Raw genomic sequence first — 14,212 nt, 5'->3', positions numbered from 1 at the left:
ATGGGGTGAGCAACATCGATGTGTCCCTGCACATGCTTGGTGCTGTGTCTGTCTGCTTGCCTGGCTGAGGACTTGGCCCTGCTGTGGGCTGTGCCAGGACCCATGTTGGTCCTGGAAGCGCTCCGGGTCCCAACACTGCAGCTGTGTCCTCCACAGCAGCAGGGTCCGGGTCTGGCCCAGGCAACTTCTCCAGGCTGTGTCTGATGGGCAGCACCAGGGGTGCGGGGTTGGCCCTCTGCCCTCCTGGGGAGGGAGCCCTCAGGACAGGGCATTGGTCCTGGTGGAGCCCACAGACTGGGAGCAGGGGGGTAGGAGCCCTCTGCTCAGTGTGCCTTCTCTTCCCTGCAGACCTGCAGTGCTGCTGGTTGCTGGCCTGGCCTGGACTGTCCTGGAGACTGCAACTGCCACCGGTACCTTCCAGGGCAAGGGTGGGAGCACTGGGGCCAGGACGAAGCCGGGAGCAGGCGTGGGGCAGGGAAGACAGGACTGGGGAGGGACCTGCTGGAGGTGGGGGCAATGTCCTGGGCTGGGTCCTCTGGGCCAGCTGAGCATCTTCTGCCTGCAGAGTGGAGCTGTGCAAAGCCTGCAGAGATTGAACATGGCTACGTGGAGCACCTGATCAAGTACCGCTGCGACCCATACTACCAGCTGCGTGGCTCTGGTGACGGTGAGGCACACAGCACGGGCACAGCACCCAGGGATGGGGCTTGTCCCTGGCTCCAGGGGATGCATGGGGCTGCCCCAATGCTGGATGATGCAGCCTCCCCCCCCCCCCCTTCTGGGGGGGGGGTACAAGTAGCTACCCCTGCTCCCCCAAGCCCTGGGGAGGCACAAGTAACTCTGTGGCTCACTGGCTGTGGGGCCCTTCCACCGCCCTGCAGGGCGGGGATGCTGACTCCGGTTTCCCTCCAAAGGCACGTACAAGTGTGACGAGGATCACACGTGGGTGAGCCCTGAAGCTGGCAAGGAGGTGCCTGTCTGCGAGCCAGGTGAGAGCAGAGCAGCAGGGTCTGGGGCTGCGAGGGGCAGGGTGGGTGGGGGGCTGTGAGTGGTCTGAGCGGGCAGCCAACGGGCTGCTCGCAACCCCCATCTTCAGTGCTGCTCCCTGGGACTGCTGTGGGCCAGGAGGCATCTGGCGGCCGTCGGCCTCAGAGGGCTCACCAGGACCCTGCTCTGCTCTTTGCAGTGTGCGGGAAGCCGAAGAACCCCCCTAGGCAGGTGCAGCGCATCATTGGGGGCCTGCTGGCTGGGAAGGGCAGCTTCCCTTGGCAGGGCCGGCTGGTGACCCGCCACAACCTCACCGTGGGGGCCACACTCATTGGTGACCAGTGGCTGCTGACCACGGGCAAGAATGTCTACCTGAACCACAGCGAGGACACCAAGCCGGAGGAGATTGCCCCTACGCTGCAGCTCTTCCTGGGCAGCCAGGAGCAGCCTGCCTTGGACATCGAGCATGTGGTGCTGCACCCTGACTACCCGGAGGCTGTGGATCTGGCCCTGCTGAAGCTCAAGAAGAAGGTGCAACTCGGAGAGGAGGTGATGCCCATCTGCCTGCCCCAGAAGGACTATGTGCGCCCAGGGCGGGTGGGTTACGTCTCAGGCTGGGGCCGCGGTGCCACCTTTGCCTTTCCCAGCATGCTGAAGTATGTGATGCTGCCGGTGGCAGAGGGTGAGGAGTGCAGGCAATACTACGAGGCGCGGAATGCGTCCTACTGGGTCCAGCCCATCCTCAGCAATGACACTTTCTGTGTGGGCATGAGCGAGCTGCGGGAAGATACGTGCTATGGGGATGCCGGTGGCGCCTTCGCTGTGCAGGACTCCAGTGATGACACGTGGTACGCGGCTGGCATCCTCAGCTACGACAAGACCTGCACGGCCTCCAAATATGGCGTATACGTGGACGTGCAGCGTGTCCTGGCCTGGGTCAAGGAGACGGTGGCAGCCATCTGAGGCGGGGCTGTGGGGGGAATAAAACTGCCCAACACCCAGCTGCAGGCTCTGTCTGTCTGTGTGCAGCACTGTGGGAGCGTGCGCATGTGTGTCTGTGCAGGGGGGTAAGCGTGTGCATCCGCCTGCCCCTCAGTGGGGTGCTGCCCGTGGGGTCCGTGTGGAGCCCCTGCAGGGCTTCCCCTGGGGGGCCCTTGTCTGCAGGGGCTGCCTGGGGCTCTGTGGGGTTCTTCCCCACCCCGTGTGTGTGTGGGTCTGTGGGGTTCTTTCCCCCTGGGTGTGGGGGTCTGTGGGGTTCTTCCACCCCCACCGTGTTGTGTGTGTGGGGTCTGTGGGGTTCTCCCCCCCCCCCCGTGTGTGAGGTCTGTGGGGCTCTCCCCCCCCCGTGTGTGAGGTCTGTGGGGTTCTCTCCCCCCCGTGTGTGGGGTCTGTGGGGTTCTCCCCCCCCGTGTGTGGGGTCTGTGGGGTTCTCCCCCCCCCGTGTGTGGGGTCTGTGGGGTTCTTCCCCCCCCGTGTGTGAGGTCTGTGGGGTTCTCCCCCCCCCCCCCGTGTGTGAGGTCTGTGGGGTTCTCCCCCCCCCGTGTGTGGGGTCTGTGGGGTTCTCCCCCCCGTGTGTGGGGGGTCTGTGGGGTTCTTCCCCCCCGTGTGTGGGGGGTCTGTGGGGTTCTTCCCCCCCGTGTGTGAGGTCTGTGGGGTTCTCCCCCCCGTGTGTGGGGTCTGTGGGGTTCTCCCTCCCACCTCCCCGTGTGGGGGGTCTGTGGGGTTCTCCCTCCCCGTGTGGGTGTCCCTGTGTGTCCCCACCGCCCTCTTCCAGCCGCGCCCCTCGCGCCCGGAAGTCCTCCCGCGGCCACGTGACCCCAGGCCGTTCCCCGCCGGAAGTCCGCCAGGCCCGGCGGCACGTCTTGTCTAGCGGGGCCGGACTCTGTGGTGCCTGCCACTCCTATGGGCGCTCCCGCTCTCTCTATGGTGCAAGTGGGCTAGAGTGGCTCCTCTCGCGGAGCACTGTGGGGCAGCTATGGCGGCACTCAAGGAGCTGGTTTACGGTCGCTGAGGCAACTGCGAGCAGGTGGGGGGGGGTGTGGGAGCGGGGCGGAGGGCGGCGGGGCTAGGGGCGGCGGGGCCGGGTGGGGGCAGCACTCCGGCGCCGACCCTCCCGCTGACCTGTGCCCCGCAGGCCCCATGGGTGCCCGCCGCGGCCCGGCCGCCCGGCCCTGCGTGGCGTGGTAGCCGTCGGCGGCGATGGCCGAGGCGAGCGAGGAGTCGCTGCATCGGCTGGCGGGGACGAGCCCGGACGCCGAGGCCGGTGGGCTGGTCCTGCGGAAGCGGAGCGCCGCCGCCGAGCCGCACGTCTTCAAGGCGCCGGCACCGCGGGCCTCCTTGCTGGGCCTGGACGTGTTAGCGGCGCAGAAGCGGCGGGAGCGCGAGGAGGAGGCGGCCGGCGGAAAGCGGTCCCGGGTCTCGTCCTACAAGGACTGGGAAGAGGGCCGCGACGAGGCGGGCAGTCCCGACGAGGAGGAGGAGGAGGAGGAGGAGACTGATCGGAGCAGCCGGAGCGCTCGCAAGGACAGGTGGGGTCTGCGTGGGGATTCCCGGTGCTGGCAGCGGGCGCTGCGCAGCTGCTGGATCCCTGCGGGGGGAAGGAGCGTGAGCGCGGGCTGTGAGCACTGTCAGTGTCTGCGGGGGCTGCGCCCCGCAACAGACGGGGCTGTAACCTTCCCTGTGGCGGGGAGGGAGGGCTGTGGGGCACCTCTGTACATCTGAGCAGGTCTGGGAAAAGCTCTTTCAGTGGTGTCCTCCCTGAGGTGTTGTGGGCAGGAGTGCTTTTAGATGCTGTTAGGCCGGCAAACACCAGTCATCCTAGCCGTGAGGCTGTCTGCTTCCAGGTGCCTGGAGGCACTGGTGTGCTCAGAAGTGCACGTGTCTGAGAGCATCAGCAGACTTGGGGAGCTGTTAGCAAAGGATGGAGAAAGCACTTTTAACCATAAGCTTCTGCTATAGTAGAGGTTAGAACTAGACTTGTATAAGACGAATTAAAAGCTAGCTATTGCTCAGCACTGTTGAGCTTTTCTTCTATCTGCTCTGCTTTTCCAGGCATTACCGTTCTGTCCATGTGGAAACACCTTCCTACACAGGGGGTGTCAGCGAGGAGTTTTGGGAACGCAGCCGGCAGCGGGAAAGGGAGCGTCGGGAACATGGTGTCTTTGCCTCTTCCAAGGAGGAGAAGGAACGAAAGAAGGAACGCAGTAGGGATCGGGACCATGATCGTAAACGGGACCGCGGTAACTGCTCAGAGACCTTTGTGACTCTTCCTGCTTAGGGTTTGGGCTTGTCCCTCAGCCTATTTGTAGTCCTTAACTAATGTTCGTGGTGTTTTCTGCAGCAGACTTGGGAAGCTTGTTTGTGCACTGGGCACCTGATCTTACTTTCTTTTTGCAGAGGAGCGGGACAGAAGTCATCACAGCAGCAGATCAGAAAGAGATGGCTCATCGGAGCGGAGCAGCAGGAGGAGTGAACCGGAGAGTCCCAGACATCGGCCCAAAGGTAGGATTGGGACCAGGTAGAGTTCTCGTGCGAGGCCTAACAGGAAGGGACTGCTCTTTTTATTTTGTTTCCTGCTGTTTTTGTCAGGACAAGTGTGGGTAGAAAAGCCTGTATCTTCTAACATTTGTGATTAGGGCAAGCATAAAACTCCTAGTTTGACCTGGGTCTGGGAGCAATCTGCCAGCTGTGTGTTTGAAAACCTGGCTGATCTCTGTACAGTGGGGTCTGTTCTGGGTCTATGTGATAGAACTGTGGTCCTTTGGCAATTTTCCTTGGAATTGCTGGGTCAGCCCCTTCTTTTAGAGGGAGGGAAAATGGGTACCCTCTCTCCATGCTCCTTGCTAGAAGGTGCAAGGTGGCTCCAGGTGCTTGGGGTCACTGTTTGAACATGAGGTGTCAAACCCCATCTCATCTGCTAGATGCAGCCACACCGTCTCGCTCCAGCTGGGAGGAAGATGATAGTGGCTACAGCAGTGCCCGCCGCTCACAATGGGAATCTCCCTCACCCATGCTTTCCTGTCGAGACTCAGAGCGCAGCCACCGGGCATCATCGCTGCGGGACACAGACCGGAGAGACCGGGACAGGTATCAGTGCCTGGGACTGCAGCTATGAGCTGTTTTGTGGCAGAAAGGGGAGGGTGTGCGTAAGAGTAGCGCCTGGCTCTGGGCACCAATTCCTGCCTCATGCTGTTTTTTCAGGTCTGTGAGGAGCAAGTACTCGGATAAGACGCCATTGCCCACGCCATCATACAAATACAATGAGTGGGCTGATGACCGGAGACACCTGGGGTCCACGCCGCGACTGTCCAGAGGGAGAGGTGAGGAGCCTGGGCTGAGCTGCCTACGCTGGGCAGTGGTGGAATCCCCTTCCCCTGTGCAGCACAAGGTCGTGCTCTGTGGGATTTCCTCCGGAACAGCGGCAGCAGGGCTGGTGCCCAGACTGACCAGCTCACACCCTCCAGGGCGGCGTGCAGACGGGGAGGAGGGCATTACTTTTGAGACGGAGGAGGAGCGGCAGCAGTGGGAGGACGACCAGCGGGTGAGGGCCCAAAGGCGGGCGAGGAGCGGGGCAGGCAGTGGGCTGGGGGCTGCCGGGCTGGGCTGGCCGGGATGAGGGGCAATGGGCGGGCTTCCCTCGGTGTCCAGGTGGGGAGTGGCAGGAGGGTGCAGCCCAGCCCGGGGAGCATCTCTGCCTGGAGTCTGCTGCAGGGGACTGCCTGGCTGGGCCAGCGGAGCTCAGGGCCACACCTCTCCCCTCCCAGCAAGCTGACCGGGACTGGTACATGATGGATGAGGGCTACGATGAGTTTCACAACCCATTGGCCTACTCCTCCGAGGAGTACGTGAAGAAGCGGGAGCAGCACTTGCACAAGCAGAGGCAGAAGCGCATCTCGGCACAGCGGCGGCAGATCAACGAGGTAGGGGCAAGATGCGGGGTCGGCTGCTCTGAATGTGTGGGCATTGCTTGTTTTGCTGCCCCTTGAGAGACCTGCTTGCTGGCAGCGAAGGCTGAGCCCTTGCTCTTGGGTGGAGAAGGACAGTCTGTGTCCTGGCCCAGACTGAACAAGAGCTCACAGGGAAACTATTGTTAAGTTCCCCTGGAAAGTGCAGCCCTGTGTCTCCTGCGTGGTGCAGAATTTGCAATCAGAGTGACTGTGGTGGATTGCAGTGTCCAGGACAGCACGAATAGTAGAGGGCTATGCTCCTGCTATTCTGGGGTGTGAGTTACATTACTAGGGTTTACTGTTGGCCCAGTGGACATTGGGGGCTGCTGCCTTCAGCAGAGTGGGATTATGTCCAGGCTTCCTGGCGTATTCTGAGTATGGGAGGAGCCTTGTAGACAGTGTGTGTCCTGTATCTCCTTGAAAACAGTCCTGTTGACCATGTGCTTCATATGGCCAGTCTGTGTTTTCCATACCCTGCTGCTTCCAGTTACTGTTTCTTCCCTCGTGCTTACTTTCAGGCTCCCTAGGCTGGAACCATCAGTTTCATCCCATTGTCAGTGCGAGGCCCAGACCTGAGCTCAGTGTTCTGGTGTGATCTCTCAGGCTTTCTGTGGGGCTTCTGTGTATTTTTTGATATGTTGTTTCCTGCAGGATAACGAGCGCTGGGAGACGAATCGCATGCTGACCAGTGGTGTGGTTCATCGGATTGAAGTGGATGAAGATTTTGAGGAAGATAACTCTGCTAAAGTGCATCTCTTGGTTCACAACCTAGTGCCCCCTTTTCTAGATGGAAGGATTGTCTTCACCAAGCAGGTAGAGACTGTGGCTGAAGGAGCTGATGGCAGAGAGTCCTACAAGCATGAGCTGTCTGTACTGAAGCAATACCTCTTTCCTCTAGCCAGAGCCAGTCATCCCTGTCAAGGACGCCACCTCAGATTTGGCCATCATAGCCCGGAAAGGCAGCCAATTGGTGCGCAAGCACAGGGAGCAAAAGGAGCGTAAGAGGGTATGCTGTGACCTTTTGGCTTACTGCCCCACTGTACACATGTTATGTAGTGCCTCACAGCGTTTGTGTGGACTTTGCAGAGTACAGGCTTTGGCAGCAATGACAATAAGGAGTTCATATTTTTATGACCTGGGATATCCCGGCTGCCCAGCTCATTGCACTTTCTCATAAGCAGCTGCTGTGATGATTTCCTCAGGCACTGCCTGGTTCATGAATCACTGTGCACTTGTGTAGAAGGGTCTGATCCAAAGGATGTTCAGATCATGGGAGAAGAGAGCAGGTGGAAGAATGCAAGGTAGCTTCGGGACAGTCAGCAGTCAGTATGGCAGCAGGATATATCTTGTCATGTCTCAGCAGAAGAGTTGCGAGGAGGAGCATGCAGTAAGGTAGCATATTAGTTTTTGGGGGTGTTTTCTAAGGGCTTTCTCTAAAGCCGATGTGATAACTGTGGGGAAGGCACAGATGTGTTCCTTGTGAATTGAAACTGAGCTGGATTTGAGCTATGTATACTATGAGTGGAATGGAGGTGGAAGCTAAACTGATATTAGAGGCAAGAGCAGACAGGAAGGTGGGAGAGAGCCCTGTGAGCACCTGTCAAGAGCAGGAAAATTATCTCTGGTTCAGATTTGTGTAGGTTTAAGTTCAAATTTAATGGAAGGGTCAGCAGCTGGAACCATTTTCTTAGCAGCTGGTCATCCTGTGCCTGAAGTCTCTCTATCCAGACCAATGTCTAAAAGCTCTGCTCCAGTTCAGTTGGAAGAGGGGGACTTGATGTAGGAATGGGGTGTGCGTTCTGCATCATAGCATTGGGGAATTGTGGAGCTAATATGCTTTCCTAGTCTTATGAGTAGGATTGGAGAAGAATGATTTGTGAGTGCTTGCTGTGGCAAAGTTACGCTGCTCTCTGTCCTTCCAGGCTCAGCATAAGCACTGGGAGCTGGCAGGCACAAAACTGGGAGACATTATGGGGATCAAGAAAGAGGAGGAGAAGGATGAGATGGTGACAGAAGATGGCAAAGTGGATTACAGGTAGGAGCTTGCTTTGAATTACTCCTGCTCAACCGGTGGTGGGGCTGTAGGCATAGCAAAGTGTGCGGAGAAGCCGTTTCAAGACTTCTGGTGTTTCCTTAGGACTGAGCAGAAATTTGCCGAACACATGAAAGAAAAAAGTGAAGCCAGCAGTGAGTTCGCCAAGAAGAAATCAATTCTGGAGCAGAGACAGTATCTGCCCATCTTTGCTGTGCAGCAGGAGCTGCTCTCCATCCTCAGGTATAGCTGCTGGGGAGCTGGTCACAGCATCCCCAGTGCATTGGCCTACATCTCAGGAACCCAAGTGAGAAATTCTTCTAGATACATGGCCTGTTTGGAAGCTGTACCCTCAGGAAACAAAGCTCATTGCTTTGTGTGGTTGGTGGCAGCTCTCCTGCCTGAGTAGGATTATGCTTGGGTGGCCAGCCAGGGCTGTGAATGCAAAAGCCCTTCTTTGTGGTGTATGAAGAAATACTTTTTCCCTTTCTTCAGAGACAACAGCATTGTGATTGTGGTGGGGGAGACAGGGAGTGGGAAGACGACTCAGCTGACGCAGTACCTCCATGAGGATGGCTACACAGATTATGGTATGATCGGCTGCACCCAGCCCCGCAGAGTGGCGGCCATGTCAGTTGCCAAGCGGGTCAGTGAAGAGATGGGGGTACGTCTGGGAGAGGAGGTGAGTCTGGCAGTGGGTGCAGGGGTGCAGCCTGATGACAGTGAGTGCATGGGGCTGTCGGAGGACTTGCTGGTATCTCTGCCCTCCCAGGTGGGCTATGCCATCCGCTTTGAGGACTGCACGTCTGAGAACACAGTGATCAAATACATGACAGATGGGATCCTTCTTCGTGAGTCACTGCGAGAGGCTGACCTGGACAACTACAGTGCTATCATCATGGATGAGGCACATGAGCGCTCACTCAATACTGATGTGCTCTTTGGCCTGCTTCGGGAGGTGTGTGTGAGCCTGGAGTGGAGGACAGCAGCACAGGGCACACGAGCTGGTCTTAAAGCAGAGTACTGGCAGGGACAGCCCTTTTCTACCAGGTCTGGGACAGGGAAGCAGAGTTGCCACACCTCTGTTTGCACTTGCTGCTCCAACATCCTTGGTTCTGGGGGGGTTAAATCTCCCCTAGTGTCTAAGTGCTGCCAGAGGCTTGCTGGCTAACTGTCAGAAAGTCTAGGTACAGAGATCTTTGCTGGCTTAAGGCTTTCTGGACCAAGATCGGCAGGTCTTTTTAACTGCACAGATCATATAGCATCTGTGTTCCCTGTCATTAGTGGCCAGTGCCTCTAGACTATAGCAGAAGGTCTGTCTTGTGCTGTTGTCTCAGTAATAATGGAAGCAGCCTGCAGCCATGCACAAATGGCCCTTATTGTTCCTTTCATCTGCTTTCTAGGTGGTGGCCCGACGCTCAGATCTGAAGCTTGTTGTCACCTCGGCCACCATGGATGCAGATAAGTTTGCCTCCTTCTTTGGGAACGTTCCTATTTTCCACATTCCTGGGCGCACTTTCCCTGTTGATATTCTTTTCAGCAAGGTACGGTCAACGTTGCAGAGGGAAGTTCTGTTGTGACAGGAGGGGGTTGTGACTTGGGTGTACTGTACTCTGTGGTGGACAGAGGATAGAGGAGGAGTAGCCGTGGCTACGATGCAGTCTTGCACACAGGACGGGGCAGCTGAGATGACTGGTGTCTGTAACCTGGCTGTGCCTTTCAGACCCCACAAGAAGATTATGTGGAGGCTGCAGTAAAACAAGCTCTGCAGGTCCATTTGTCTGGTGCTCCTGGTGACATCCTCGTCTTCATGCCTGGCCAGGAGGACATAGAGGTGAGCTGGAAGGGCAGGCACTGTCCTACCCCCTTGTTGTTTTAATCTTATGTTTACACCCCTCATTGCGCCTAGGTGACCTCAGAGCAAATTGTGGAGCACCTTGAGGAGCTGGAGAAGGCACCTGCTCTTGCTGTACTGCCTATCTATTCTCAGCTACCGTCAGACTTGCAGGCCAAGATCTTCCAGAAGGTGCTGATGTGTGCTCTGTGACAGGAGTCGGGGCAGGGGAAACTAGTGCAGGGAAGACTACTGAGCATGAGTGAGAGGTGCAGACCTGTCTTTTGTATTGCATGTGGAGGGTGAGAGAAAGCTTGTGCCCCGCTCAACTTCCCAAGTGTCACCCCTGTCCCTGTGGTTCTGTATTGCTGCTCTGCACTCTTCCTCAGTGGTGCAGAGGCCCTCACCCAGGGATTTGACTGATGTGCAGTATGCTTGCAGGCTCCAGACGGGGTCAGGAAGTGCATTGTTGCCACCAACATTGCAGAGACCTCACTGACGGTGGACGGCATCATGTTTGTGATTGACTCTGGCTACTGCAAGTTGAAGGTAAGCCAAGATTTGCTGTACTGTTTATGTCTGTGATCTCTGGGGTTGGGTTGAGGGAGTTCTGTGGTAGTGACCCAGCCTTCCTCTTACTTCAGTCTGTTCTTCTTGTGCCCTGCAGGTTTTCAATCCCCGTATAGGTATGGATGCACTGCAGATCTACCCCATCAGTCAAGCCAATGCCAATCAGAGGGCAGGCCGAGCTGGCCGAACAGGCCCGGGCCACTGCTTCAGGTAGGCATGTCACCGGTGTTCCTGTTCCTGTCATATCTGCAGCTTGGCATCAGGTTATATATATTTTTTTTTCTCATTGGAGCTGTTCATTATCTTGAACTTCTGGGGGGTGAGGGCAGTAGGCAGGCCTTGAGGCCTTCTCTTTTGGACCCAGTGCCTCTGCAGAGGAAAGGTATGCTCCAGTTTCTTCCCTTGCCCATCTTCACTTGTGGCTGTTCTGTCCTTGATGCTGTCAGGAAAGCAGCCAAGCCGAAGGCAGCTTTCTCAAGGCTTTGCTCTGAGACTGGTCTGCACCCGGGGAAGGACTGTGCTTGAGAGGAGCATACACTGTGCTGCAGCCCAGGCACCCTTATGGGCTGGGGAGGCCACACTTTGGCCAGGGTAGAGGTTCTTCCCTGGGGTCCTGCTCGCTGGCCTGCCTGAGTTGGGCAGTGGCTGGTGAGTCAGTAAGGAACACAGTGGCCTGAATGGGAGGAGCATGCTCTTGGCATCTGTTCCCTAGGCTCTACACCCAGAGCGCCTACAAGAATGAGCTGCTGACAACCACGGTGCCCGAGATCCAGCGCACTAATCTGGCCAATGTAGTGCTTTTGCTCAAGTCCCTGGGTGTGCAGGACCTGCTGCAGTTCCACTTCATGGATCCGCCCCCCGAGGACAACATGCTGAACTCCATGTACCAGCTGTGGATCCTGGGGGCCCTGGATAACACAGGTATTGGCTGCTGGGGCAAGCTGGCAGCCCATGGGACTGGGACCTGCCCAGCTGCTGATCCCTATGCTTGTCCTACAGGTGGTCTGACCTCAACGGGACGTCTCATGGTGGAGTTCCCACTGGATCCTGCACTCTCCAAAATGCTCATTGTCTCCTGCGACATGGGTTGCAGCTCTGAGATCTTGCTCATCGTCTCCATGTTGTCTGTGCCTGCCATCTTTTATCGGCCTAAGGTACATGTTTGCTCTTTCAGCGGTTTGGGGCCTTCCTCTGCCTTTTGACTAACCTGTGTTCTTTGCCCACCCTTCAGGGACGAGAGGAGGAAAGTGACCAAGTGCGGGAGAAATTTGCTGTTCCAGAGAGTGATCACTTGACTTATCTGAATGTTTACCTGCAGTGGAAGAACAACAGCTATTCTACGCTGTGGTGCAACCAGCACTTCATCCATGCCAAGGCCATGCGCAAGGTGAGGCTTGTGGCAACGAGGTTAGGGGAGGGAGCCTTACGCAGGACAGGGATCTGACTGCTACAGCCCTTTGCAGGTGCGTGAGGTGCGTGCCCAGCTCAAGGACATTATGGTGCAGCAGCGGATGAGCCTAGCATCCTGTGGTACTGACTGGGATGTTGTCAGGAAGTGCATCTGTGCTGCGTATTTCCATCAAGCTGCAAAGCTGAAGGTGAGAGTTGTCTGTGCTAGTCTGGGGGCTGAGAGGCCCTGTCTGGGAACAGGTGGGCTAACCACACTTCTCTCTGCAGGGCATTGGGGAGTATGTGAACATCCGCACAGGCATGCCCTGCCACCTGCACCCCACAAGCTCTCTGTTTGGCATGGGCTACACACCAGACTACATTGTGTATCATGAGTTGGTCATGACCACCAAGGTGAGCTTGAGCTGAGGGCTAGCAAGAAGGGTGAGGAGTGCTCTGAGGGAGATGGGAGGGCTTTGCTGTGGTACTAGGATCTATCAGAAGGGCAGTTCTCAGCCTTTCTCATCTATACCAACTAGGCATGTCTGTATCATCTGCAGAGTCCTGTTTGTCCCTTTCCCAATATTTTTTCCTGGCCTGTGTGGGATGTGTTTGAACCTCTTTGCGATCTCACCAAGTCCAGCCCATAGCAGCTTCTGAGGCCAGGAGGAATTGTCTGGAAGGGGTATACTCCCAGCTTGAGAAATGCCATCAGCAAGTGGGGGAGGGAGGGAGCTGCCATGGCTCTGGAAATGGTGCCCAGGCCCTGAAAATGCCATTCTGCTACCCTGGTCTTTCCTTCTGTCCCTGCAGGAATACATGCAGTGTGTCACTGCTGTGGATGGAGAGTGGCTGGCAGAGCTGGGCCCCATGTTCTACAGTATCAAACATGCTGGCAAGTCACGCCAGGTGAGTCTCTGGTCCAGGACAAGCTGGCAGACAGCAGGCCCACTGCATGCCTGTTCTAGTGCAGTGTGTGTGTGTGTGTGTTGACATCCAGGAACAGGCCTGTGGCTCTGCAGAGAGTCTGCTGCTGGCCAGCCCTCTGCCTGTCCCTGACCTGCTGCTGCCTTGCTGCAGGAGAACCGCCGCCGTGCCAAGGAGGAAGTGTCTGCCATGGAGGAAGAGATGGCTTTGGCTGAGGAGCAGCTGCGTGCCCGCCGGGAGGAGCAGGAGCGCCGTAACCCACTGGGCAGTGCAAGGTAGGTGCTGGCCCTGCCTGGCTATAGGTTGCCTCCTTAAGAGCAGGAGTGGTGAGCTGTGTGGAGGATCCCAACTTACCCATGGGTGTTCTGGTGCCAGGAAAGGTTGCATCTTCCACTAATCACCCTTGTCCTTTCCTGGCAGATCTACTAAAATCTACACCCCTGGGCGGAAGGAGCAGGGGGAGCCCCTGACACCACGACGCACCCCAGCCCGCTTTGGCCTCTAAGGTGGCAGTGCCTGTTGCTTTGAGGCTTAAAGACTTTCAGGAGCAGCTGAGTCTTAGGAGAGTGCCCAGCTCCTCTGATCACTGTACTCTGTGAGGCTCTCTACAGCTTGTGGCCCAGGAAGGCTTTGGCACTAATTTTGCTACAGAACAGAAAGAATTTTATTTGTTCAAAGGTTGTCAGTCTAATCCTTGCTTTGTTTTGCGCTGCTTCTTGTCCTGGAGGCGAGTGCTGGGTGGAGGCAGCCCTGCAGAACCGTGCAGGGCTGGTTCTGTGAAGTTGTTGCCCTGTAGAGCCTGGGACAAGGCACAGAATTACACTGACCTAGAGGGCAAAGATAGCCTGTCCCTGGCGCAGCCCTGGCCCATGCTACTGCAAAGGCAGTTCTCCCACAGCCCGTGCCCTGGGCAGGCAGCTGGTGCCCAGCTGTCCCTGTACACACAAGACCAGCCCCATTTCAGGCCTGCCCTGTTTCAGGCCAGGCTCTGCCAGCAATTCTGCTCACCTTCAGCTGCTCACACTTGTGGTGCTGCTCATGTGTTCTGACCGTGAGATACGTGTTCTCCTCCTGCATCCTGCCCAGCGTGTCTTGAAGATGCCTGGGAGAAAGGCAGGGAGACAAGGTGATGCAGTGGTGCGGAGACAGTCCTGATCTGCTGGCCTTGTAGTCCAGCAGTTGTCCATCTGTCCCATACATCCCTGCCAGCAGCAATAACTGCTGTGTGCAGAGAGTTCAGCCCCACTCCCCATGTTCACCACTTACTCTTTTTCGCCTGTCAGCTCTGTGGTCTGCTTGATTTGCCGCTGGATCTTGTGCCCTAGTTTCTCATTTGACTGCCTGAAAACAAGGCGTGAGCTGAATGAGTTGGTGCGAGGAGAAGGCAGCCACCTACCCCTCTCTACACCAGAGAAGGTTCTTACTCACATCTGCTCCTTCACACACTGGCTGATGTTGACCAGCACCAGCTCCCTCTCCTTGTGCAGCCTGCCGCTGTCAGAGCGTGCCAGGGCGTGGGAAGAGCAC

At 57.3% G+C, this 14,212-nt stretch overlaps 2 protein-coding genes across 2 annotated transcripts; both read left to right on the top strand.

Annotated features, from left to right (window-relative positions):
• LOC104034980 (haptoglobin) lies at positions 1-1,950 on the top strand. The gene is made up of 5 exons (XM_075714817.1): positions 1-5; positions 349-410; positions 566-667; positions 915-989; positions 1,187-1,950. Exons 1-5 carry the CDS (start codon positions 1-3, stop codon positions 1,948-1,950), a joined length of 1,008 nt encoding a protein of 335 aa, XP_075570932.1.
• A 1,236-nt stretch (positions 1,951-3,186) lies between these two features.
• On the top strand, positions 3,187-13,313 carry DHX38 (DEAH-box helicase 38). The gene is made up of 26 exons (XM_075715123.1): positions 3,187-3,515; positions 4,039-4,226; positions 4,384-4,488; positions 4,908-5,073; positions 5,188-5,306; positions 5,451-5,527; positions 5,751-5,906; positions 6,585-6,746; positions 6,832-6,939; positions 7,856-7,968; positions 8,071-8,208; positions 8,461-8,647; positions 8,738-8,923; positions 9,369-9,509; positions 9,689-9,799; positions 9,875-9,991; positions 10,241-10,348; positions 10,467-10,579; positions 11,082-11,290; positions 11,369-11,523; positions 11,601-11,756; positions 11,833-11,967; positions 12,047-12,172; positions 12,572-12,667; positions 12,839-12,960; positions 13,106-13,313. Exons 1-26 carry the CDS (start codon positions 3,187-3,189, stop codon positions 13,188-13,190), a joined length of 3,708 nt encoding a protein of 1,235 aa, XP_075571238.1. The 3' UTR covers positions 13,191-13,313.
• Positions 13,314-14,212: the final 899 nt, after the last annotated feature.

This window comes from Pelecanus crispus, chromosome 8 (genome assembly GCF_030463565.1).
Source record: "Pelecanus crispus isolate bPelCri1 chromosome 8, bPelCri1.pri, whole genome shotgun sequence".
Taxonomy (NCBI): domain Eukaryota; kingdom Metazoa; phylum Chordata; class Aves; order Pelecaniformes; family Pelecanidae; genus Pelecanus; species Pelecanus crispus.
The sequence above is the reverse complement of the archived record's forward strand: the minus strand, read 5'-3'. Positions and strand labels throughout refer to the sequence as shown.